Here is a 26,486-nt window from a genome sequence, read left to right as displayed (position 1 = left end):
TAAGGTGACTGATTGATTTGAATAAGTTATGAATATGTTAATAACTAATGATGTTGACATTGCAATTAATGGATTAGATATTGATATTAATTATTTTGATTGTTATAATAATTGTGATATGGGTAAAAAAGGTTATGTAAGCTAAAGATTTTGACACTATTCTTAACATGTCCTAGATATTATGGTTAAAACAAAGTGGCATTTATTTCTTATATATTTTGATGTGTTAGGATACTACCACGTATATTGGAAATGCTACAACAAAACAAAAAGGGGAGCAACGGTTACAAAGCTCAATAGAAAAATGTGGAGGTTAATTTAGAGGAAAACCTTCCAGACTTGTAACCAATACCTGACTGGGCTCTGGGTCCTCATCAGGATGGGTCAGACAATGAGGAAGATACATTGGTCTGAATATATATTCTTATAAAAATGTAACCACAGATGGCAAGGCTAAGAATAAGTATATGCACATGCTTACACTCATTTTATGTTAACTTTTGTTTTATTGGTTGGGACTTAGAGAGTCCCAACAGGGGGGAATATATGGTAGAATGAAACACCTATATACCTTAAATGCTTATGGATTGAGAACCAGTTGAAGGGTTGAGACAGAGCAGAGACATTTCTGTGCTTTTCATAAACTCCCTGCAGCTGGTCTGGGTATGTCAATGACATGTGATGGAGATACAACTCCTCGTGGTGGCTGTGTGGAGATTGGAGTAACAATGGAACTAGTGTTATCATTTGTTTGTGCTTATGACCTGACACATAGCCACATGCACATAATCTCAAGGGCCAGGGAGGATGGTAAATGATAAATGCTTAAATGTATGTGGTTGAGAATGGGTTACGGATGACATGTTTAAACCATGTTTAAGTATTAATTGATATGTTTTATAATGTGTTATGAAATGATAAAGGTAAATCAGAATGAACATGATTGATACTTTGTACTCCAGATATATGTCTGGATAGTGAATACAGAGTGTGATTGTTCTTTAATGTACGTATGTACATAATTTTTTGAGTCACGCCACTAATAAGATATAGAGGCCCCATTTAGAGAAGCGCAAGTAGCCCTCGTGAGTAGCCAACATGTGATACTGAAAGATGTTATTCATTCACATAGAGAGGAGTAACTATGTATGTTCTATCAGTATGACTATGCATTTGTGTCTGTATAAAAGGAGAGCTCTGGTTCAGGGCAAGCAGTTGCTCCATGGAGCAAGCTCGGCTTTGTTATGCAAATAATAACGTCACATTTTTGGATTCACAAGCTCCAGTCTCTTGAGAGATATTTTTGAGTTGACTACTTTTGAGTCAAATATTTATGCGACAGTACATAAGGAGAAACTATAGCCTTAGGTTACCTAGCTGGCACAGTATTGTGCTATCATCCTGGCAAGCAGACTCTCTTGGCCTAATTGCCACAGACTGATCACCAATGGTCCTTAGGGAGAAAGTGAGGCGAACAAGCCACCTGCCATCAGTGATAATTTAGGCCTGATGCAAATCAGAGGCCTTTGGATTAAATTGATCTGGTGCCTGGCCTGGGCACCCCTGACAAAGAGTCTCTCAGATAGGAGTGTATGATCTTTCAAATGCTTACACATAATCACATACAGGGGTATACACTGAGTATACAAAACATTAAGAATACCTGCTCGTTCCATGACATGACTGACCAGGTGAATACAGGTGAAAGATAGATGATCCCTTATTGATGTCACTTGTTAAATCCAATTCAATCAGTGTAGATGAAGGAGAGGAGACAGGTTAAATAACGTTTTTTTTAAGCCTTGAGCCAATTGAGACATGGATCATGTGTGTGCCATTGAGAGGGTGAATGGGCAAGACAAAATATATAAGTGCCTTTGAGCGGGGTAGGTGCCAGGCGCACCGGTTTGTCAAGAACTGCAACGCTGCTGGAATTTTCATGCTCAACAGTTTCCTGTGTGTATCAAGAATGGTCCACCACCCAAAGGACATCCAGCCAACTTGACACAACTGTGGGAAGCATTGGAATCAACATGGGCCAGCATCCCTGTGGAACGCTTTCAACACCTTGTAGAGTCCATGCCCTGACATATTGAGGCTGTTCTGAGTGTAAAATTTAAATTTAAAAGGGGATACCTAGTCAGTTGTACAACTGAATGCATTCAACTGAAATGTGTCTTCCGCATTTAACCCAACCCCTCTGAATCAGAGAGGTGCAGGGGGCTGCCATAATCGACATCCACGCCATCGGCGCCCGGGGAACAGTGGGTTAACTGCAGAACGACACATTTTTACCTTGTCAGCTCGGGGATTCGATCCAACAACCTTTCTGTTACTGGCCCAACATTCCTACCCGCCAGGCGGGGGTGCAACTCAGTATTAGGAAGGTGTTCCTAATGTTTGGTATACTCAGTGTATATTGGGGATTTCAGACATTGAGTCAAATACAACTCTGAAACTAAGAAGGAAATTCCTCACATCGGGTTTCCTATGTCATTGTAAGGCAAAACCCTCAGAAAACCTTAGTCTCCTCAACATCAAACAAAGTGGGGCTTTGATACCAGACACAGCTTCTAAATCAGGGTTAAGGGAAAACAGACAGTGCCACCCCGCCTCCTGTACCTCCTCAAACTGGCCAGGTCCCCAGGCACAAGCCTGTGTTAGTAGTAGTGACAACAGCACCTTTGAAATTTTGCATTATGCATTTAGCAGCACTGGAACAGGAATCCATTATTAAGACTGCGATAGAGGCCTTGATCCAATGCTTTAAAAACACAGCCTTCCTTCCTTCCATCCTTGAGGTAATCCCTGATCTAACAAAAATTGTTAGGTGTAAGCAATGGTTCTATCTCATAGCTTCCACCATTCCAACCATATCAGATCACTTATTTCTCAAAAGAGGGTGGAAGGAAGGACGCAGAGGCATGCAGAGGTAGGAGGCTGGTGGCTCTGTTCTGTTCAATGTCCTGGCTCGGAGTTGACTACTTCAGTCTAACTGTTTCTTTTATGAGTACAGCAGGCATCAACATTGATCGGTGATGCCTGGCAAGGGGCCTGGATAGTCTGACTAAAGCAAAACGTGACTTGTTTTAGGTCTACATAATGAAAAAATCTATTTCACATAAGCAAATAAATATGGCGAACCATTATTATTGATTTAATAATATTGTAATATGGGTATAGGTATCACAGGAGGTTGGTGGCACCTTTATTGGGGAGGACGGGCTCGTGGTAATGGCTGGAGCGGAATTAATAGACTAGTATCAAATACATCAAACACACAGTTTGATGCCATTCCATTTGCTCCATTCCAGACATTATTACGAGCCATCCTCCCCTTAGCAGCCGCCACTGATACATATCCCATAGGAACTTCCACAGGAACACACACACACACACACACACACACACACACACACAAACAAACAAACACAGGCAGGGACCAGTACTTGTAAGGTGTGTGTAGAGATGGGGAGGAGGCCATACTTACATTCCAGGTGTTTTTTCTTGGGTGCTGTCTGCTCATGAGTGGTGGCTTTGCAGACAGCTCGAGCAACCTCGGATCCCGTCAAGCTGTATTGCGCCGCGGCAATGCGGTCCGTCAGCGTCTGCCCCGACATCTTCTCTCCGTGGCGTCAAACCTCACGACTCAAACGTCAAAAATGGTCCCCCCCCAAAGCACAACCAGTCGTGGTATTCCAGGCTGCCCTTAAAAATCCACTTGGGAGGTGGATATAGGAAAAATACTCTTAGCCTAGATACGGGGAAATGTTGTAGGCTATTAGGCCCCTATCTGAGATCGGAAATGAAATGACAAGTTGAAAAGAATGCTTGACATGGATAATGGCAAATAAGGTTGCGCCGTGCTTTCCTCTCGAGTCCAATTTACAGATAGCCTATGCCTTGTTTAGGCCTGGCACATGCTATATAAACTAGATTTGACAAATAAGATTAGCCTATAGGCTATCAGAGGTGTAATTTATCGTGAATATGCAAAACAAAACAAAATTCACATGCGCCAGGCAAAGGGTTATTCTTAAGAGATGAGGTCGATATATTTTCTATGATACATTCTTGTTGTAATTGTCTATAAACGGGTATTTCTTTTTTGCAATGTTTGATTTGTATAATTCTACATTAATAATACATTATTTCCAATGAAATATCCGTTCAATTGTCTGTAGGCTATTCTATTCTAAAGTCCTTACTGTAACGGTTTGTATGGTAGCCTCCTTATAAAATGATGATTCGCTGTGGATGATGCTCTACCGACAAGGCGTCCTTCTCTCTTCCAGCGAAGGACTATAATCCTGGCCAAGGACCGCCGGTTTTCAGCCTACTATTTCGCCTCTCAATTTATGGGCCATTAAATAGCAGTGGCGTTCTTTTCCCCCAGTGATCCCACCGTTCACCACCGACGACGCTTGAAACAGAGGAGGTGGATGGTGGCGTTTTGGAGGATTTGCCTGGTTTGTTTATTTATTTATTATCTCACTCCTCCCCCTCGTCTGAGTCAGGTGAAACGTCATTTAAGAACCGAGTAGGCTAGTAGCAGCATCCCTATAAGCAGCGGGAGGCATACACATGGCGAGGCGAGTTCTTAAAGAGTTAAAGGGGACCAACGAGGTAACTGATAGGCAGATACCCACGAGTAACCAATAGCTGATCTGGCCAGCACTGGAGAAGGATGTGGAAAGCTCTCTGACTCAACTATATTGTGTTGTATTACGCAGTTTATTATGCTTTCATACAGTGCATTCGGAAAGTATTCAGACCCCTTGACTTTTTCCACATTTTGTTACGTTACAGCCTTATTCTAAAATTTATTAAATAATGTTTACCCTCATCAATCATATTCACAATACCCCATAATGACAAAGCAAAAACAGGTTTTTAGAAATGTTAGCAAATGTATTACAAATAAAAAACAGAAATACCTTATTTACATAAGTATTAAGACCCTTTGCTATGAGACTCGAAATTGAGCTCAGGTGCATCCTGTTTCCATTGATCATCCTTGAGATATTTCTACAACTTGATTGGAGTCCACCTGTGGTAAATTCAATTGATTGGACATTATTTGGAAAAGTACACACCTGTCTATTTAAGGTCCCACAGTTGACAGTGCATGTCAGAGCAAAAACCAAGCCATGAGGTCGAAGGAATTGTCCGTAGAGCTCTGAGACAGGATTGTGTCGATTCAAAGATCTGGGGAAGGGTATCAAAAAATTTCTGCAGCATTGAAGGTCCCCAAGAACACAGTGGCCTCCATCATTCTTAAATGGAAGAAGTTTGAAACCACCAAGACTCTTCCTAGAGCTGGCTGCCCGGCCAAACTGAGCAATCGGGGGAGAAGGGCCTTGGTCAGGGAGGTGACCAAGAACCCGATGGTCACGCTAACAGAGCTCCAGAGTTCCTCTGTGGAGATGGGAGAAGCTTCCAGAAGGACAACCATCTCTGCAGCACTCCACCAATCAGACCTTTATGGTAGAATGGCCAGACGGAAGCCACTCGTCAGTAAAATGAATGTCAGCCCGCTTGGAGTTTGCCAAAAGGCACCTAATGGACTCTCAGACCATGAGAAACAAGATTCTCTGGTCTGATGAAACCAAGACTGAACTCTTTGGTCTGAATGCCAAGAGTCACGTCTGGAGGAAACCTGGCACCATCCCTATGGTGAAGCATAGTGGGGGCAGCATCATGCTGTGGGGATGTTTTTCAGCAGCAGAGACTGGGAGACTAGTCATGATCAAGGGAATGATGAACGGAGCAAAGTACAGAGAGATCCTTGATGAAAATCTGCTCCAGAGTGCTCAGGACCTCAGACTGGGGCGAAGGTTCACCTTCCAACAGGACAACGACCCTAATCACACAGCCAAGACAACGCAGGAGTGGCTTCGGGACAAGTCTTTGAATGTCCTTGAGTGGCCCAGCCAAAGCCCGGACTTGAACACAGTCTCATCTGAACAGTTGATGTTGAGATATGTCTGTTACTTGAACTCTGTGAAGCATTTATTTGGGCTGCAATTTCTAAGGCTGGTTACTCTAATGAACTTATCCTCTGCAGCAGAGGTAACTCTGGGTCTTCCTTTCCTGTGGCGGTCATGAGAGCCAGTTTCATCATAGTGCTTGATGGTTTTTGCGTCTGCACTTGAAGAAACTTCAAAGTTCTTGAAATGTTCCATATTGACTGACCTTCATGCCTTAAAGTAATGATGGACTGTTGTTTCTCTTTGCTTATTTGAGCTGTTGTTGCCATAATATGGACTTGGTATTTTACCAAATAGGGCTATCTTCTGTATACCCCCCCTACCTTGTCACAACAGAACTGATTGGCTCAAACACATTAAATTAACTTTTAACAAGGCACACTTGTTAATTGAAATGCATTCCAGGTGACTACCTCATGAAGCTGGGTGAGAGAATGCCAAGAGTGTGCAAAGCTGTCATCAAGGCAAAGGGTGACTACTTTGAAGAATCTCAAATATATTTTTTTGTTTAACTCTTCTTTGGTTACTACATGATTCCATTTGTGTTATTTCATAGTTTTGATGTCTTCACTACTTTTCTAAAATGTAGGAAATAGTTACAATAAAGAAAAACCCTGGAATGAGTAAGTGTGTCCAAACTTTTGACTGGTACTGTATTTCTATACTGAACAAAAATATAAATGCAACATGCAACAATTTCAAAGATTTTGCTGCATTACAGTTCATATAAGGAAATCAGTCAATTGAAATAAATTCATTAGGCCCTAATCTATGGATTAGGCAGGGACGCACCATGAGTGGGCCTGGGAGGGCATAGGCCCACCCACTGGGGAGCCAGGCCCAGCATATCAGAATGAGTTTTTACCCACAAAAGGGCTTTATTACAGACAGAAATATTCCTCAGCACCCCTCTGACGATCCTGCAGGTGAAGAAGCCGAATGTGGAGGTTCTTGGCTGGCGTGGTTACACGTGGTCTGCGGTTGTGAGGCCAGTTGGACGTATTGCCAAATTCGCTTATGTTAGAGAAATTAACATTAAATTATCTGGAAACAGCTCTGGTGGACATTCCTGCAGTCAGCATGCTAATTGCACTCTGCCTCAAAACTTGAGACATCTGTGGCATTGTGTTGGGTGACAAAACTACACATTTTAGAGTGGCCTTTTATTGTCTCCAGCCCAAGGTGGATCTGTGTAATGACCATGTTGTTTAATCAGCTTCTTGATATGCCACACCTGTCAGGTGGATGGGTTATCTTGGCAAATAAGAAATGCTCACTAACAGAGATGTGCACAAAATTTGAGAGAAATAAGCTTTTTGTGCGTATGGAAAATGTCTGGGATCTTTTATTTCAGCTCATGAAACATGGGAGCAGCACTTTACATGTTGCGTTTATATTTTTGTTCAGTGTATATAAAGAACAGCTAGGCCTCAGAGGCAGCACAGGACCAGGCTAAGATTGCCCACTAGGATGACTATTGCATTTGTAAATCCATACATTAAGACCCCTCTACTATATGGTTATGTTTAACTGTGTACATAGACTGAAATAATCTTTACAACATTTTAATCTGCCAATCAAGAATGTTTCGGGCCTTTAATGTACTTCCAATGCCTCAACATGGACAGTCATTACAGTAAATAGAAAAGTTGGGAGGGAAATGTTTGATGGACACAAATTCATGTTCATGTCAACCATCTCTCCTGTCTAGCACCGGACATCGTGCTGGAAGCTGCCATGTCTCCACTACGGGAAGATCTTTCCTCTAGCTCTCAAACACAGGAGAAACCATGCAAGCACTCCCTCTTTGTGAGGATGTTTTCATGCCTGAGGAAGAATTTCAAAAAGTCCTCCTGTTGCAAGACCTTGTAGAGGAATGTATTAGTCTAATTATACTTATTATAATCATTACATTAATTTCATCGTAGTTTGTCTTTTTCAAATCTATCTAATCTCATATTTCACAAAGTGGTAGATGTAACTGGCCAAAATGTGTGGCAACATTCTAGTTATTTAGTTGAATTCACAAATTATAGCTTCTATCTGTCCCCAACCCTATATATGAAATTATACATTAAAATGGCACAAATCAATCCAAAACACTATATGTACAATATGAGAGAGAGAACATGTTAAAGGCTCCGTGCTGTAAAAAAAAGAAAAAAGTGTTGTATTTCCATACTATGAGGTTGGAATAATACTGTCCTAGCAAAATTCTTGCTTGAGAAATTGCTCTTTGCCAATAAGCTATTATAATTTTTTGACCATTACAGTAAGGTACTTAATTGTTACCCAGAAATGATTTGATATTGAGATAAAAACTGCTGCATTGGACCTTTAAGTGCTTTCCACTCTCTATGATGCTCAAACCATTTCAGCAGCAAGGCGCTATCCATCATCCATGTAATCACAGAACTGATAATATATTACATATTTTTGCCAAACATTTCAAAAAGCTGAGGCTGTGAGCATTTCACCACAAATGTTGACCATTCATAGTTGTAAAAAACAAGGTTAATTTAATAAATCAACTGGTGGTGTGTATACTCTAATAATAACATGTCTGTCCATGGTGAGAGTAAGACCGAGACACAAAGGGCATGTAGAGCTCATGATAAGTCTTTAATTTAGTAAGTCACAACGATATAGAATGGCACAGCATCTTCACATTGTCCCAGAGAGGGCTCACACAAACTGTCTTAGTCAGTTTTCACAGCTGCCCTGTATATACAAATAATTAAAAGCCTTTGAAAGGTAAAATAGTCATTATAAATATAAAACGAGAAAAGAAATGTACAAACATGATTTATTTTTAGTTCCCATGGTTTTTGTCCCTAATATGTTCCCTTATATACAAGATTAGTTTTATTCACTAGTGTTTTCTATTAATTTATTTCGCTTCGGAAAATACATTTCCCTCTGTCCCTCGTGTTCACGTCTTGATAAGGCCCTCTAGAAAGTCTTTCTCCACCATCTCCTCGATGTTCTGCCGTGCCCGGCTCCAGAACACTTTTTGGCTCTCCAGCTTGCCCTCTTTGTTGGGGAAGGAGTGGCCAGAGTGGCTGGGGGCGGCGTTGTGGGTGGGGCCATTGCGGCTGCTGGCCTTACTGTTGAACACCTGGCTGAGCAGGTTGAAGAAGGGGAGGAGCTGCTCCATGCTGCGGATCATGTAGAGCGTCAGGGTGAGGTGGCCCGGTTCCCAGGACAGAGTACGCAGGGAACAGTCCTCCTCTGGGTTCTTCTACAGGACGGAATGGATGGAAACAGACGACAGCAGAATGAGAAAAGAGTTGTGTAAAGTAGCTATGACTTTACACATATTATATGTATGTGCTTTGTTGGTGTGCCATTATGTTTTTTGGCTGGATTTCTTTGCCAAGACTCACCTCAAGTCTCTGATTGGAGTGTCTGCCGGATTATTTATTTTTTTACAAATTCAGTACAAAACATGCTGGAACACACTGTCCAGGCTACAGTTGATATTTTGATTTTTTCAAGTTTCACTTTTGTTGTCACGTGGGGAAAGCGCCCTAGCGCTCTGAATGGCTCAAGGGTGTGAAGCTATCTCTGACGCCCGTCCAAGATTCTACACGTTGAATCGTGAAAGACTGCCATCACTCTCGACCACCCGGCAGGTGGCCCCTGGAACACACCGCGGGGACTGCAGCTGATGTTCACCCACTGATGGCTTTCGGGAAAATATGTTCAGCGTGTTGTGTCCAGGCTCTTACAGTTCTACTGAACCTCACAAGTACCATTAGGCAACTACTGACCTGTGGTCCTCTGTAGCTCAGCTGGTAGAGCACGGCGCTTGTAACGCCAAGGTAGTGGGTTCGATCCCCGGGACCACCCATACACAAAAAATGTATGCACGCATGACTGTAAGTCGCTTTGGATAAAAGCGTCTGCTAAATGGCATATTATTATTATTATTATTATTATTATTAAGTTGTCCCAAATGTCATTAATAGCTAAAGTTACCATGGTCATTGGGATTGGCCACTTTTGCTAATGTGGGTCTACGACCAGCCTTGCATTATGTTGCCCTGAAGGTAGACCAGAGCAGTTACCTTGGCTCGTTTCCTCAGCAGCTTGGCTAGTCGGACAACGTAGGGTTTGAACTCTCTCTGGTGGGTCCCCTGTCGTCTCACCTCCAGGCCCGAGTCATCAGATGCCTCGGGGATAAAGGCCCAGCGGTACCTGGGAAAGAACACAGCCATTACCCAAACATTACACACACACACACACAGTAGGCCCACATTGGAAATAACATCAACCTTTTCACACTTCTGAGCAAAACAGAGCCAAATTGTGATGGAAAGGACAAAGTGACAGGAAAATATATGAGCCATCACTGCATGGTTTCATTCAGCACAATAGTGTGAAAAGGCTTGAGGACCTCATTGGGTAAAAGTGTTGCGACATACTTTCATGTGTTATGAAACACAATCTATGTGCTTAATGCTTTTATACCTTCCAAAAATATCTAAATGAAAAAGTGCAGTGTTCACTACAGTCTTCAGATACATTTACTGTATGTGAGTGTATGAATCCAGGCAAGAGTAGTGGGTTAGTACACACATCTGGAACTGGGGCAGGCTCTCTGAGGGCAAGGCCAGGGCCAGGTCCAGCAGTTTGCAGGCAGACAGGTAGAGGTTGAGCCAGCGCTGGCTGTTGTAGGAGGTGGAGAAACCGTTCCCTCCAGAGTAGGTGGTCTCCAGGCCAGCCACCGATGGACCTGACGTCCTACAGGTCAAACCCAGATGGAAACATGACCAATGCATACACACAGCATAGACACACAGCAACGGACCAGTTTCCTGGACACAGATTAAACCTAGTCCTGGACTCAAATGCACTTTTAAAGGAGAATCTCCATTGAACATGCTTTCAAATTCAGGTCTACTCTTAATCTGTGTCCAGGAAACCAGCCCTACAAAGTCACCCAGGTTGAAGATACACATTGGTAGTGGATGTTTCCCCCCCATACAATCTAAAGCGCTTTGAGAACCTGAAAACGCGATGAATCCAATCCATCATCAAGTCACATAATTTCTATGGCAGGAAGAACACACACTCTCTCATTGTCATGTAATAATCAATGTTTACTCCCATCTGGTGGATTGACAGTTACCTTGACATGTCCTCGTCTGCTGTAAGCTCCTGCTCCATGAGTAAAAAGACCTGAACCTGAGAAGGAGGAAATACATAGGTAAGTAAATAGGAGAAAAGCCACACCCTGTTTGGATGATATATAATGATCTATTATCTTGGCCGACGATCTATAGTACAGTAGTTTGAGACAACAAAGGGGATGGTAGTCACCAGGAAATACTGGGCCCTAGTTATACAACTAAGTACATTTACATTTACGTCATTTAGCAGACGCTCTTATCCAGAGCGACTTACAGTTAGTGAGTGCATACATAATTTTTATTTTTTCATACTGGCCCCCCGTGGAAATCGAACCCACAACCCTGGCGTTGCAAACGCCATGCTCTACCAACTGAGCTACATCCCTGCCGGCCATTCCCTCCCCTACCCTGGACGACGCTGGGCCAATTGTGCGCCGCCCCATGGGTCTCCCGGTCGCGGCCGGCTACGACAGAGCCTGGATTCGAACCAGGATCTCTAGTGGCACAGCTAACACTGCGATGCAGTGCCTTAGACCACTGCGCCACTCGGTAATCTAAAAGTATTGCAAGAATAACAGTGGGGCTTACTTATCCAATCAAGACACTCATTACTTTATTTAAAAAGCCTACGTTATCTTGGAAATTCTATCGAAATATTTATAAACAGCAGGACAAACAAACGCAGAGGTGTTTCGGCTTGATGTAGGCCTTCATCAGGCTGTTCATCGGCAGTTGTCGCTTGTGTGTGTGTGACTGTGCGTGTATGTTTCTGGTGTTTATGTTTGTAGCATGCTCTAGTGTCTCTCACCAGTTCAGTGATCATGGTGGGCCACAGTGAGGTGAGGTGTTGAGGAGACATGCGCAGCAGTAGAACTCTGAAGAACAGGAACACCTGGGCATGGAGGATGGGCACCTGGGGCAGACGCAGACTCTCCACCAGCCGCTCTGATGGGGGAAACACACACGCATATAGGTCAATACTCCATCGCTGTGTGTGTGTAAATATTTGAAAACGGAAGGACATGTGTGTTCGTTTCTTAGTGGTGTGTGTGTGTTTGTTTCTGTGTGTGTGTGTTTGTAAGCGGGGGTATGTGTTTGTGTGCGTGCCTGCCTGTGTGTGTTTACCCTGTATGTCAGGTAGGTATTTCTGGTACTGGTCCACCTCGCTGCTGTAGATGGTGAAAGCCAGGCGTTTAAGCAGCATGGCTCTCTGCTCCAGCTCTGCGTCTCGGTTAGAGAACAGATTCAGAGAGCTGCTCTGAGCCACCGCCACACGAGCTGCAGACACACACACACACGTTAACTACAATACTATAACAGTTCCAATATAATATCTACCAACATATTTACAGTGCCTTCGGAAAGTATTCAGACCGCTTGACTTCTTTCACATTTTGTTACCTTACAGCTTTATTCTAAAATTGATGAAATTGTTTTTTTTTCTCTCATCAATCTACACACAATACCCCATAATGACAAAGCAAAAACAGGTTTTTACAAATGTTTGCTAATTTATTAAAAATACAAAACTGAAATATTACATTTACATAAGTATTCAGACCCTTTACTCAGTACTTTGTTGAAGCACCTTTGGCAGCAATTACAGCATCGCGTCTTCTTGGGTATGACGCTACAAGCTTGGCACATCTGTATTTGTGGAGTTTCTCCCATTCTTCTCTGCAGATCCTCTCAAGCTCTGTCAGGTTGGATGGGGAGCGTTGCTGCACAGCTATTTTCAGGTCTCTCCAGAGATGTTAGATCGGGTTCAAGTCCGGGCTCTGGCTGGGCCACTCAAGAACATTCAGAGACTTGTCCCGAAGCCACTCCTGCGTTGTCTTGGCTGTGTGCTTAGGGTCGTTGTCCTGTTGGAAGGTGAACCTTCGCCCCAGTCTGATGTCTCTGTACTTTGCTCAGTTTATCGTTGCCTCGATCTTGACTAGTCTCCCAGTACCTGCCGCTGAAAAATATCCCCACAGAATGATGCTGCCACCATCATTCTTCACAGTAGGGATGGTGCCAAGTTTCCTCCAGACGTGACTTCTTGGCATTCAGGCCAAAGAATTCAACTTGGTTTCATCAGACCAGAGAATCTTTTTTCTCATGGTCTGAGAGTCTTTAGGTGCCTTTTGGCAAACTCCAAGCGGGCTGTCATGTGCCTTTTACTAAAGCGGGCTGTCATGTGCCTTTTACTGAGGTGTGGCTTCCGTCTGGCCACTCTACCATAAAGGCCTGATTGGTGGAGTGCTGCAGAGATGGTTATCCTCCTGGAAGCTTCTCCCATTTCCACAGAGGAACTCTGGAGCTCTGTCAGAGTGACCATCGAGTTCTTGGTCACCTCCCTGACCAAGGCCATTCTCCCCCAATTTCTCAGTTTGGCCGGGCGGCCAGCTCTAGGAAGAGTCTTGGTGGTTCCAAACTTCTTCCATTTAAGAATGCTCTTGGGGACCTTTCAATGCTGCAGAAATGTGTTGGTACCCTTCCCCAGATCTGTGAATCGACACAATCCTGTCTCGGAGCTCTATGGACAATTCCTTCGATTTCATGGCGTGGCTTTTGCTCTGACATGCACTGTCAACTGCGGGACCTTATATAGACAGGTGTGTGCCTTTCCAAATCATGTCCAATTAATTGAATTTACCACAAGTGGACTCCAATCAAGTTGTAGAAACATCTCAAGGATGATCATTGGAAACAGGATGCACTTGAGCTCAATTTCGAGTCTCATAGCAAAGGGTCTGAATACTTATGTAAATAAAGTATTTCTGTTTTTTAGTTGTAATACATTTGCTTTGTCATTGTGGGGTATTGTGTGTAGATTGCTGAGGATTTCTTATTTAATCCATTTTAGAATAAGGCTGTAACGTAACAAAATGTGGAAAAAGTCAAGGGGTCTGAATACTTTCCGAAGGCACTGTACCTGTAAAGCTCACATACAACTATACATAGAAATTCTATGCACACTATACACAGAAATTCTAATTTAGAAGAATCAGGCTACTCAATTATACTTACTCATAAGATCTCTAAACGTGGTCTTGTCGTGGGTCATAAGATGATCAATGATGGCTCTCCAACTGGAAAATACAGGAGAGGATGTCAGATAGAATCCCATTATATGAAGCACATATAAGAAGAATACACTCAACAATTCCCAACTCACTGGCTGACACAGGAGGAGTCCATCTGGAAAAAGGTGTGGTCCATGAAGAGGTCGAAGGCTTCTTTCTTCCAGGCCCGCCGGGTGTACTGGTACCCACTCAGACTGCTCAGCAGCTGGATACATGCCCGGTAGCTGGGGGCGTTGTGGGCACTGCCAGGGCAGGGGGCACACATACACACTGCACATTAGGGATAGGACCCAGATATCACCTGACCAGGAAATACTGGGCCCTAGTTATACAGCTTGGGAGAGTTTCCTAGCCACATCCAACGGGCATGTTATTTAGTGTAACTGAGGACCAGGGAGTGCTCTAGGCTCTAGTGAAGGAGTGTAGTGTATTGGCTGGTCCATCCATACCTGTGGTTGCGGAGGTAGGGCACCACATAGTGCATAATGTTTACCAGTAGGGGGATCACCCTCTCCTTCTCATCACTGTAGAACACCATGTCTAGGAGATGGGCCAGCACCTGACGACACAACACACATTCACTACTGTCAATACTCTGCACTGTTCGGATAGGATACACAGCAACAGCATACTGCACTAAAAAGTACTAAAAAGTCATAAAACCTAGCACATTGCAATATTGCTTTAAAAGATACATACTTGCACTATAGCAGACATAAACCTACCAATAACCACTGACACACTGCAATGAGTAAACGTGTCACATGAGAGTGACATAAGCCTAAACAATGGGAAGGGAGGGAGGTCTGTTTATAACACTAACGCAAGAGAGGCACAGTTAGTGCCTCCAGTCTCTATCTGGCTTCAACAGCGATAGTGTCCAGGGAAGGATTTATTGCTTAGCTAATAATGATTGAGGTTGGGCCTGGGGGAGGGAGAGCTGATCGTAAATCAGCTGAGTGTGAGTATGTGTGTGTGGTCCTAATAGCAGAAGCAAGGCTGTTGGTAGCAGTGAGTGGAGAGGGTGGACAGATGGACGGACACAGACAGACGGCCAGACAGTACGCTTGGTGTTTTACCTCCGCTAGCAGTGTGAGGGCATGAACGCTGTACACAGATGGAGTGAAGCTGGATGCCTCCATCACTGTGAGCATTAGATCTGAAACACACACACCATTAGTGACACATCATACGCAGCACACACACACACACACACACGCAGACACACGCTGTACGTGAGCAATCAAATATCCACTCTACCATAATAGCCTACCCCTTTGAATACATTCCCAATACATTGCGTCATTCTAAGTGGTATGATAGTGTGGATATTGACACAGAGCCATACATTCAGTCACACAAGAAACACCTGTAATCGGCACATTCCCAATTAAGGTTGTGTTCATTAGGGACCAAACGGAAGAAAACGGACTGAAACAGGGAGGGACACCCTGGACTGGTGCCCCAATGAACACAACACTGACGCATTGTACACAACTAGCACAGACAGCCAGGGTCCTCTCATTGCTCCTACCCTCTACGTCTTGCTCCATGCTGGTCCCGTCCACCATGATCTGTGGCGAGGCCTTGACCTCCAGGTTCCTCCTCAGCCAGGTGGTCTGCTCCAGAGAGGAGCCTGCAATGGTCCCGATGGCCTCCACCACCTTGTGGGTCACATCCTGCACACACACACACACACAGACATCAGGGACACAGACGGTGAATAATCATATTGGCTTTGTTACAATATCCATACTACCATACCACTTAAATCAAATGCATGCCCAATAAATTGCTTCAATCTAATTGGTATGCTGGGTTAAATATTGGAACGGAACTCTCAAATTTAATTGATTTGGGTAAAAACATATTCAGCAATATGTACATTGTATTACCAGAGGATAGCAGTTAAAAGTATTATTCAAAACACTTGATTCCAAAGTGGTCCTCGATGGGGCTTTCACCTCGATTAATATTATCTTATCTTTTCTAGAAGATAAGAATTGTGAATTATGTCATCTTAAAGAGAAAATAATAGTGAATCCTTTTGCATGGGACTGAGGCTTACCTGCAGCTCCCGCTGGTCCTTCTTGCTCTCTAGGTTTGGGTTCTTGAGGATGAACTCATTCAGAACTCTGGGGAAGAGACAGATGGATAGGTTAGTCTGGTGGCTGCGTATGTACAGGATAGATAAGGGAAAGGGAGTGATGGTGTGAGACAGGGCAGAGTCTCAGAGAGAGTTGTAAAGGTGTGTAGTTGTACCAAAAACGACAAAGTAGAAAGGAATCGCAGAGCTCTCCCTTTGTGGGTGTAGCTTCCATACAACACACCCACAACGTCACTTTGGACATTAGCTTATCCAGCACAGTGTCAAAGCTAGCTTGCAAGCTAGCTCCTCCGACTTGATTATTAGTTAAATGTATCCTTGTGTCTTCTTCCCCTTAATGAAAATGACTGGTCTTCGGTAGCTTTATCGCTAGCGGTAGTGCCTGGTATAACTGGGCTGTGTGTGTGTGTGTGTGTGTGTGTGTGTGTGTGTGTGTGTGTGTGTGTGTGTGCAGTCTAACCCCAGTATGAGGAACTGTCCAGGAGCAGGCAGCCCCAACTGTACAGAGTCCTTCAGCAGGGCCAGCAGAGACGGCCAACTGTCCACCAGACTGGACACAGGGATCCTACATAGACAGACAGGCAGGATACAGTCACAAACAATGTTCTAATGATGGGTCAAGTACTTATTTAGGTCAGATACCTTTATAAACAGCTTAGTAACAATAATAGCATAGCTACAGAACTCAATGAATTGGACTATCGAAGTAAGGAAAATCAGGGGTTTTATCTGAATTTAACTCAATTTTATTCTACCTGATCCCAATGCTCAACACACTTGACATACAAAAATGTCAAACTAAACATGACATCACATGAACTAAACTACAAAAGAGGGAAAACTCAGTCGGTACACTTCTTCCAGGCATTGGATTAACTCAGCGTGATGAAGCTGGTGTAATTGACTTCACCTGGATTGTCATTGCCAACATCTCATACATTTGCTCCCAATGCTCAACCCACTTGACAGACAGGTGGAGGAGGGCCGTTGGACTCACCTCTGAACGTAGGCATAGAAGAACTGCAGCATGCACACCTCCAGAGACAGATGCTTCTATGGAGAGATGGTGAGAAAGACGGAAGACGAGTGCGAGAGGGAAAGACAGAGGGTTGAGGAAGAGGTAACACTGGACTGAATTACTTTTAATTTGAACATAATGAGGCCGTGGCAGGGAAGATGCCAGTTTACTTTGATATACTGTAACAATAAGATGGTCCCTATCCAATGTAATAGTAACAGAGGACCTGCATTAGGGTGAATTAGGACTAATGATAGCAGGAGGCTAGGAGTCGTACAGCTTTGTATATAGTCATAAACTGTAACAAGGTTAGAGTAGCACAGTGTGTTCTAAGGGTATGTATTGGGAAACTAATATGCTTTGTTTCAATGGTAAAACAGAGCATATCAGTTTAGATTCCAGGCTATTGGGAGACCGCAGCACCAACCTTCTCTTTGGCGATGGCCGGCGGCTGCTTCAGGACATCTTTGACCGTCTGCATCACGGTCTCTGTCCGCATGGCGCTGACCGACCGCACCAGCTCCACCAGCAACAGCTGCTCCTCACTGGCAGTGGGGATCACCTACACACCCACGTGGGCGAACATGGACACGGACACAGACAGGGTAAGAGACATCAGCGCACCGCCAATAACACAAAATATATGTGTTTAGCCATGTTGATTTGTGGAGCTTACCTTGTAAGCGGCAGTGGTCTTGACCTGCTTCCTCTCGTTCCACACGTAGGCGATAGCTGCCATGAAGTGGGCTCCGTGGTTCATGGAGATGGGGCCTAGCAGCTCCAGGATCTGCTGACGTAAGTTCTGAGGAGAAAGAGGAAAGATTGAGCGCTCTATGCAGTGTCAGAAATAAGACCAGGCCAACGGGCAGTGGACGGTCCATCCTCCATGAACAATGTTATGGTCCTGGGGAAACGTTGTTCTGCAGGCTTTTGTTCCAGTCCAGCGCTAATGGATGCTTAGTCGATTCCTCGAATCAGAAGTACTGGGCTGAAACAAAAGCCTGCACACCCTGTAGGGTCCCCAGGAGCAGGACAGTTAGGAGCTAGTAACATAAGCATTTTGCTGCACCCACTATAACACCTGCTAAACTGGGTACACGACCAAAATAACTTAATTATATTGAAGAACACTGATCTAGGTATCAACTACAGGTACTCTTTTCACAGTATTGTGTAGACCCAGACCAAACTTTGATGGCTATTATCACATTGTCCATTTCAGCTCAGTTCCAGCAACTATGGATGGATGCGTAACCAGATCAGCTCAGTACAGCTTGGTTTGGCTGCCTTGGTTCGACTCAGTACTGTGAAAAGGCCTAGGGTCAGGGTGTAGCCGCAGTACCTTGGTGGATCCCAGGTTGATGTTGGAAGTGGATGCAGCGGAGGCGGCGGCTGGCCGGTCAGAGCTGTCGGCCTGGTACAGGACGCTCCACAGCAGGGTGACAGAGGACATAATGGTGTGGAGGATGGACAGGATCCCAGAGCGAGCCTCCGCCAGGTGCTTCTGGTCCACACTCACCTGCAGCTGAGAGGAGAGATAGGGACATAGAGATAAAGTCACTAGTGAAAGTCTACACACCCCTTGCACAGTCTTCACGTTTAGCTGCCTTAAAATTAAATCTAAAAAGGGATTTTTTTCCCCTACCAATATACACAACCTACTACACATTTTAAGTTATAGAAAAAAGAAAAATTATAGAAAAATGTCCAAATTAATACAAAATTAAAAAGGAAGATCTATTGATTGCGTATGTCCTCACACCCCAGAGTAAACACTTGGCGGAAGCACCTTTGGCAGCCAATACAGCTTTGAATAATTTTGAATACGATTCTACCAACTTTGCACAACTTTTAGGGCAACATATATCCATTGTTTTTATCAAAATTGCTTAAGCTCAGTAAATTTGGTGGGGAGGCATTGATGGACAGCAATATTCAAACCTTGTCTCTAAATTTCCAAGCAGATTTTCAAGTCAGGACTGAGACTGGACCATTCAGGAACACTCACCACCTCTTGGAAAGCCATTCTGGTGTGTCTTTGGCATTAAAGTGTGTGCAATTGTCACAATGAAAAATAAAACTCTATCCCAGGGTTCGGTTTTCAGAAGACTACGGTGGGTTTTCCTCTAACTTTTTACCTGGGCTTTGCTCCTTTCATTTTTATTTTGATCATGACAAACTCCCAAGTTCCTGCTTGGGACAAGTATACCCATAACATGATGCTGCCACCACAATAGCCATGATAATAGCCATCACGGTTTGAATATTGCTGTCCATCAATGATTTCCAACCAAATGTAATGAGTTTGAGCAATTTTGACAAAAACAATGGATATATGTTCCCCTAAGAGTTGTGCAAAGTTGGTAAAATATTATTCAAAATTATTAACAGCTGTAATGGCTGCCAAAGGTGCTTCCACCAAGTATTAACTCTGGGGTGTGAAGACATACGCAATCAAGACATCTTATTATTTTATTTATTGATTTGGGAAAATGTTATATAATTTTCTTTCATTTAGAAAATTGTGTAGTAGGTTGTGTAGATCTTTAGGGAAAATGAAATCCTTTTTAGATACAATTTTAAGGCAGCAAAATGTGAAGACTGTGCAAGCGGTGTACAGACTTTCACTAGGCACTGTAAGCATACGGAAATCCTGCAAGTAAAACATGCACATACAAAAGACAGAGTTAAAAACATACTCATTTACAAATACACAAAGGATAGCAGGAAGTGATGTAAAATAACATTTTACATTACATTTTAGTCATTTAGTGCATACATTTTTCATACTGGCCCCCCGTGGGAATCGAACCCAAAACCCTGGCGTTGCAAGCTCCATGCTCTACCAACTTAGCTACACGATAGCTCTCTGAGAAGATGTAGGGAGGAATGCGTCGTCAGTGTGCGTGTGTGTGCATGCAAGCTTTTGTGCATGTGTGCTTCAAAAGGAGGTCTACTGATTTGTAAATAAGTGACATCAGCATGAAATCAATGCTGATATGACATATCTGTCTACTTGGCAGTGCAGCGTGGCTGACTAGCGCCCTCACCTGGTGGTACTGGGAGGATGGGTCCAGTAGACAGTAGTGGATGATGGATGTCACTCCTTCCAGTACTGTTAGAATCAAATCTGGGGGGATACACAGGGCCATCCACTGAGGTCTGGAAGAGAGATAGTGGGGAAATATAAATTAATAGACATCATTTGGCATAAAAAACTATTTTGCCATAAACAATTAATGTTGTCATAGAATATACAGTACCAATTCAGAATCTACACGGAACAAAAATATAAGCGCAACATATGAAGTGTTGGTCCCATGTTTCATGAGCTGAAATAAAATATCCCAGACATTTTTCATATGCATAAAAAGCTTATTTCTCTCTAATTTTGTGCACAAATTTGTTTACATCCCTGTTAGTGAGCATTTCTCATTTGCCAAGATAATCCATCCACCTGACAGGCGTGGCATATCAAGAAGCTGATTAAACAGCATGATCATTACACAGGTGCACCTTGTGCTGGGGACAATAAAAGGCCACTCTAAAATGTGCAGTTGTTACCCAACACAATGCCACAGATGGCTCAAGTCTCGAGGGAGCGTGCAATTAGCATGCTAACTGCAGGAATGTCCACCAAAGCTGTTGCCAGAGAATTGAATGTACATTTCTCTACCATAAGCCACCTCCAACTTTGTTTTAGGGAATTTGGTAGTAAGTCCAACCGGCCTTAAATCTGCAGGCCACGTGTAACCACGCCAGCCCCGGACCTCCACATCCGGCTTCTTCACCTGCGGGATCGTCTGAGACCAGCCACCCGGACAGCTGATGAAACTGAGGAATATTTCTGTCTGTAATAAAGCCCTTTTGTGGGGAAATACTTATTCTGATTGGCTGGGCCTTGCTCCCCAGTGAGTGGACCTATGCCTTCTCAGGCCCACGCATGGCTGCGCCCCTGCCCAGTCATGTGAAATCCATAGATTAGGGCCAAATGAATTTATTTCAATTGACTGAACTGTAACTCAGTAAAATCTTTGAAATTGTTGCATGTTGCGTTTATATTTTTCTTCAGTATACAAAAGGCAATAGTCAAAAGTGGGTAGTTGAGTCAACTGCTGGTCAAGAGTGCCATCTTGTGGCAGCATCACTCATCTAATTTCTTACAAACGTTCCCTCTGCTACAAAACAGCTGTAAATCTATTGCCATGGATATGTGCTTCAATTAACCAATTCATACAAATATTTCACTTCACTAGCTAGGTTTACATCCAATTAACGACAGATTTTCAGGTGAATAAAAAAAAATCTCCATAAAAGAATATATGCGTTTTCCCACCAGTGTTTCCACCAAACTGACTTGTTGTGGATAAAAAGCAATGCATGATGACCTAGAGCACATACAATGTACTTTTTTTCTTCTTAAAGGGATAGTTTGAGATTTTGGCAATGAAGCCCTTTATCTACTTTCCCAGAGCCAGATGAACTCGTGGATACCATTTTTATGTCTGTTTGCAGTTTGAACGAAGTTGCTAACTAGCGTAAGCGCAATGACTGGAAGTCTATTGCAATGATTGGAAGTCTACGGGAACAGCTAGCATGCTAGGTGTTCCTGTAGACTTGCAGTCATTGCGCTAACGCTAGTTAGCATTGGCTCGCGAAACTACCTCTAACTTCCTTCATACTAGATGCAGAGACCAAGAGTTCATCTGATTTTGGGGAAGTAGATAGAGCTTCATTGCCAAAATCTTGAACTATCCCTTCAAGTTTTCATGTACCAAATAAAAATCTATAGTTCAATGTGTTTCTATCGGATTTTCACTGTACCGAAAGTTTTGTCACAAAAACTGTTGCATTAAATAGCAAATGTGCCCACTATGGTCTTGGCACATGCGCTCTAGCCAACAGTTTGCAGATAGTGCAGGTAGGCTAGCCTATATGATGAGATTATTATGGATAAGAACTTTTGTTTTGTCAAATGGCAGGCAAGCATCGATCATCATGTCACCAGAATAAGACCGTCAATATTTATTGGAAAGGCGCACCAATCCCATTACCATGCACTTTCACCACCCTGTGAAGTTCATCATAATTTATTTCATCTGCAGCCTAATAAACTGCATGCTTTCCCGAGTCGTAGCGGGAGGACAACACAAAATATCATCATGTGACTCCAAGTTTACTTCGATATGATGGTTATTATATCAATATTTGCACATAAGCGTTTCCACTGCCATTTCTCACAAAATTAGCCACATTTTACTGACACAAAAAGGTCCCACCATGTCGAATCAACAAATTGTCTGTTGTCGAATCAACAAATTGTCTGTCGACATTTATGAAATTGTCCCAACATTTCCTGTTTCCATTAGCCCGGTCATTACTTTTTTTATACATCAGGTAATTCATGAAATGGTTGGATGGAAACCTGGTTACTGACAATCTGCTTTCAGTTGCTTCCCACCTGATCCTGGCACAAACATTTTCCACTTTTACATTGAAGTTATTTAGCAGACATCCAGAGTGACTTACAATTAGTGCATTAGTGACTTACAATTAGTGCATTCAACTTAAGTGGGTAGGTCTAAAACACACACATCAAGAACAATGCATGTAAAAACCTTCCAATATAGCCACTGTCCACTGTCCTGTGGACGACAGAGGTATCAGTGGTGTGGTTTAATAATGACTAACCAGTACTGATGGGTGGATATGGATGTCTCAGCACCATTTCAAATGCCCAGCCCATATGGGCTTATAAGAAACTATACAATAGCAGTTACCTGGTGTCTGTGATGGCGGTCTCAAAGCGGTACTGCTGAATGAGGTTGTCCAGGTTCCTACAGAGCTGCAGTGTGACCGAGGCCACCACTCTGCGCAGCACCTTGCCCATGTAGGGCAGCGTGGCCGTGATCAGGCCGATCCACTGTGGGTGCATCTTACACGCGTGGTGCTGGTGCAGTGCCCGGATCACCGCACACAGGAACATGCCTTGCGCTGTGATAGGCTGCCCGTGGAGGTACTGCAGCGACGTCATTGGCTGCTGTGGGTTCATGTGCTCCACCTCGCCTCCCAGCAGTTCGAAGCCCGACCCTGCCCCGCTACCCGTCCCTAACGTTACACCCCCTAATGTTACACCCCCCGGGACAGCCACAGGCCCCCCGTCTCCCCCCTCCTCGGCGGGCACTAGGACCCTGTGCTCAAGCACCACCAGGCTCTGGAGAAGCCTCAGCAGCTGGGACTGAACGGCGCTGCAGCCGTCCATCTGATCTTCTGAGAGGTTGATGACGCTGTCCTCTGAGAGACCCTCCTCCTGGGAGGCCACGTTGACGCCAGCTGCCCGCTGATCATGCCACTTCTGGGCCGAGAAGATGGAGGAGAGCAGACAGTGGAGCACCACCTTCTGGACCTTACACTTGGACAGCACGTCGCTGATGAAGCTGGCGAAGCCTTTGGCCGAGCCGCCGGTCACCTTGGACAGCTCGCTGAAGAGGAGGGTGAGGACCTCCAAGCTGGTCAGCTGCATGGCCCGGTTGCCCGCCAGGTCGGTGGCGGCCGTGCCCACGTGGGCAGAGTAGTAGGAGCGCAGGAAGTAGAGGCAGAGGGAGATGATGATCTCTAGGAACATGGCGCTGCGGAACGAGTGGGAGTGGCTGTCCTGGGAGATGGGGCAGTAGAAGTCCTTACCTAGGAGGAGAAGGAGATTGAACATCACATTATTTTACATTCTAATAATAAGAAAACTTCAGATTGTATGGTTTTTAATGTCTGTGTATATTTTACATTGACATTTTAATCATTTAGCAGACGCTCTTATCCAGCGCGACTTAGAATCAGCGTAATGTGTTACACCTCTGGCATGCGTTTCACCCCTGTTTAGTTCATATGTGTTTAGCTGTCTTTATATGTGTTTTGTGCATTTAAAAAAATCCCAAGACTTGCCCATGACGGAAACGCGGTGTCGTGCCAGCAGGTTTTGCAGCAGCGACAGCTGGGGTGTGTAGGTGTTGTTGATGCTGGTGGTGGAGATGGCGTCCACGAAGTCCGATGGCATCGCCCGCAGCATGGCGGCGATGGCCGAAAGGGCGTGCAGTGTGCGGGATGAGTCGTACAGCTGCAGGTAGAGCAGCACGTGCTGGTAGAGGGGGTGAATGTTGAACAGAGGTGGCGATGCGGAAGCTCTACGCCCCGCTCTCCCGTTGGGACCATTGCCCCCGCTCACCCCTCCGCCCCCACTGGGCGAGCCGGTGTCACTCTCGATCTCGGACACCTCACCTTCTCCGCAGCTGTACCAGTTCTCCAGATCCAGGCTGTCTCCGAAGAAGATGCTGGGCAGCCGGAGCTTATCGGCCTGCAGGGCCTTCCTCTGCCTCTCCTCCTCCTTCCTCTTGTTCTTCTTCACCTTGGGCTTGGCACCGGGGGACTTGTCTTGCAGACGCTCCATGATCTTACCCTTGAGGCTGAGCTGGGTGCTGCTGTGGGAGCGCTTACGGGCCCCCAGGTCCACAACGTCCAAGTGCAGGCTCCGGTCTGGAGGGGTGGCCAGGCCCGAGCTGTCCGGTAGGGTCACGATGGAGGGGGACGAGCTGTGGCGAGTGATGCCCTCGTGGTGCCTCTCCCCCTCCTCCCCTGTCTGATCCGGTGGGGTGACATGGAAGAACCCCAGGGTGCCTCCCGCTAACATCTCGAGGCGGTGGGAGGGGGCGTGGAGGCCCGAATCGAGCCGAAGACCGGTCGGCGTGTCTGATGAGGAGCTATCGGAGTCCGTCTGTGCCCACGCTTCAGGGGGGGACGGCGTTTCAGGTGGCCCCTCCTCTCCCATCCCCACCACCCTGTCTATCAATTCATTTAACACCGACAACACAGCCTCTTCTAGTGAATCCTCCTCATCAGGACCCATAATGTCTGACACTATAAGGACAGGGACTTGGTCGGATCCACATCCGTTCACTGTGCTGCAGGTGTCGTCTGGCTCCTCGAAGCTGCCATTATCTACGGTGGAGGAGTGGGAGCCGCTGGACTCAGAGCCGTGGTGGTGGGGTTCCCCCTGCTGGTCAGGAGGATGGTAGTCACCGCTCAGCGCCAGGTTCTCACTGCTCAGGCTGAGCAGGGACAGGCTGTCACTCAGAGGGTTGACTGTCAGGCAGAAGGGCTCCATGTCACCCAATGGCAGCCCTCGGAGGCCTGACATCAGAGAGTCTCCTGGCATCTGGCTGAAGTCTGAGAGAAGAAGAGAAGAGGATGTGACATACTGTTTATGCAAATAAATTAGAGAGTCGAAATGAGCCTTGAACTAGATTCACTCCAAACCAATGTTCACCAAACAACACTGATCCTTTAGAGCTATAGACATTTCTTCCAGACCAACATTAAACTTCTGATCCAACTAATCCTGAGATGAGTGTTGAATCTATTAGTGCTGGGCTGGAACAAAAGCCTGTACTGCCCTGTATCTCTTCACGACCATGGCTGTCCTGTCCACCACCATTCTAACCCGTTTCTCCCCTCTACTCACTGTCGGAGATTCCCGAGTCTCTCATGTAGATGGGTTCGGAGGGGTCCTGTTCGGCCTGGGGGTTGTGGTTGGGGAACGCCTGGGCCCAGTGGCGCTGGGCCTGGACGCGCTGGATGGACACACGGTGGGTCTTGGGGTGCAGCAGCAGCAGCAGGAGGGGCTCTAGGACCCGAGCGATGTCATGCCTCTGGAGCACCTGGTTGAGCCAGGCCCGGCCCACTGCGCTGGCCGATGCATCCCAGTAACTTAGACTGTCCAGCATGATGAACAGAGACCTGGGAGGGGGAGGGAGAGAGAGATAAGAAGACGGAAGATATTAATTTGTAATGGCAAAGGGGTAGTGTGTGTGTGTGTGTGTGTGTGTATATAGGGCTGTTCCCGTGACCATATTACCGTCACACCGGCAGTCATGAGTCATGACCGCAGTCAAAATCCACGTGACCATTGAGTCACAGTAATCTCCTCCTATTCTGCGCTCTGTAGTTGATGCATTGGTAGTACCCAATTCGCTAACGGCCTGGTACTCAGCACTCTATTGTCCCTCTAATCAGTCTGACATCAACGCAAAAGCATTCAAAAATCACATCAAACATTTCAAGACTGAATTATAAGAATCTGAATGATGAGGATAACTGGTGATGACGGGAGTTCAACAT

The 26,486-nt window shown here is 45.0% G+C and overlaps 2 protein-coding genes across 10 annotated transcripts in view; both read right to left on the bottom strand.

The window, feature by feature from the left end:
* LOC121555963 (clathrin coat assembly protein AP180) overlaps positions 1–4,471 on the bottom strand; it is a 76,132-nt gene extending 71,661 nt beyond the window's left edge. For 4 of the 5 annotated variants that reach the window (XM_041869811.2, XM_041869813.2, XM_041869815.2 and 1 more), the window contains exons 1-2: positions 4,209–4,471; positions 3,491–3,720 (exon numbers count right to left, since the gene is read on the bottom strand). In XM_041869811.2, the coding sequence (XP_041725745.1) occupies positions 3,491–3,620 (130 nt within the window). In that variant the 5' untranslated portion in view covers positions 3,621–3,720; positions 4,209–4,471. Of the gene's footprint in view, positions 1–3,490; positions 3,755–4,208 lie in introns of all 5 variants that reach the window. The other variant, XM_041869812.2, reaches the window with a different exon arrangement.
* A 4,122-nt stretch (positions 4,472–8,593) lies between these two features.
* Positions 8,594–26,486, bottom strand: part of LOC121555960 (protein dopey-1-like) — a 40,807-nt gene continuing 22,914 nt past the window's right edge. For all 5 annotated transcript variants that reach the window (XM_041869804.1, XM_041869805.1, XM_041869806.1 and 2 more), the window contains 21 exons: positions 25,831–26,105; positions 24,258–25,535; positions 23,099–24,002; positions 20,369–20,480; positions 18,661–18,843; positions 17,995–18,120; positions 17,746–17,880; positions 17,298–17,353; positions 16,761–16,865; positions 16,262–16,328; positions 15,728–15,872; positions 15,273–15,352; positions 14,643–14,752; positions 14,286–14,435; positions 14,138–14,199; positions 12,251–12,403; positions 11,934–12,070; positions 11,125–11,180; positions 10,572–10,736; positions 10,061–10,190; positions 8,594–9,231 (listed from right to left, as the gene is read on the bottom strand). In XM_041869804.1, the coding sequence (XP_041725738.1) occupies positions 8,923–9,231; positions 10,061–10,190; positions 10,572–10,736; positions 11,125–11,180; positions 11,934–12,070; positions 12,251–12,403; positions 14,138–14,199; positions 14,286–14,435; positions 14,643–14,752; positions 15,273–15,352; positions 15,728–15,872; positions 16,262–16,328; positions 16,761–16,865; positions 17,298–17,353; positions 17,746–17,880; positions 17,995–18,120; positions 18,661–18,843; positions 20,369–20,480; positions 23,099–24,002; positions 24,258–25,535; positions 25,831–26,105 (4,738 nt within the window). In that variant the 3' untranslated portion in view covers positions 8,594–8,922. The remainder of the gene's footprint in view (positions 9,232–10,060; positions 10,191–10,571; positions 10,737–11,124; positions 11,181–11,933; positions 12,071–12,250; positions 12,404–14,137; positions 14,200–14,285; positions 14,436–14,642; positions 14,753–15,272; positions 15,353–15,727; positions 15,873–16,261; positions 16,329–16,760; positions 16,866–17,297; positions 17,354–17,745; positions 17,881–17,994; positions 18,121–18,660; positions 18,844–20,368; positions 20,481–23,098; positions 24,003–24,257; positions 25,536–25,830; positions 26,106–26,486) is intronic.

The sequence above is a fragment of the Coregonus clupeaformis genome, unplaced genomic scaffold, assembly GCF_020615455.1.
Source record: "Coregonus clupeaformis isolate EN_2021a unplaced genomic scaffold, ASM2061545v1 scaf0109, whole genome shotgun sequence".
Classification (NCBI taxonomy): Eukaryota; Metazoa; Chordata; class Actinopteri; order Salmoniformes; family Salmonidae; genus Coregonus; species Coregonus clupeaformis.
This window is presented reverse-complemented; position numbering and strand designations above follow the sequence as displayed.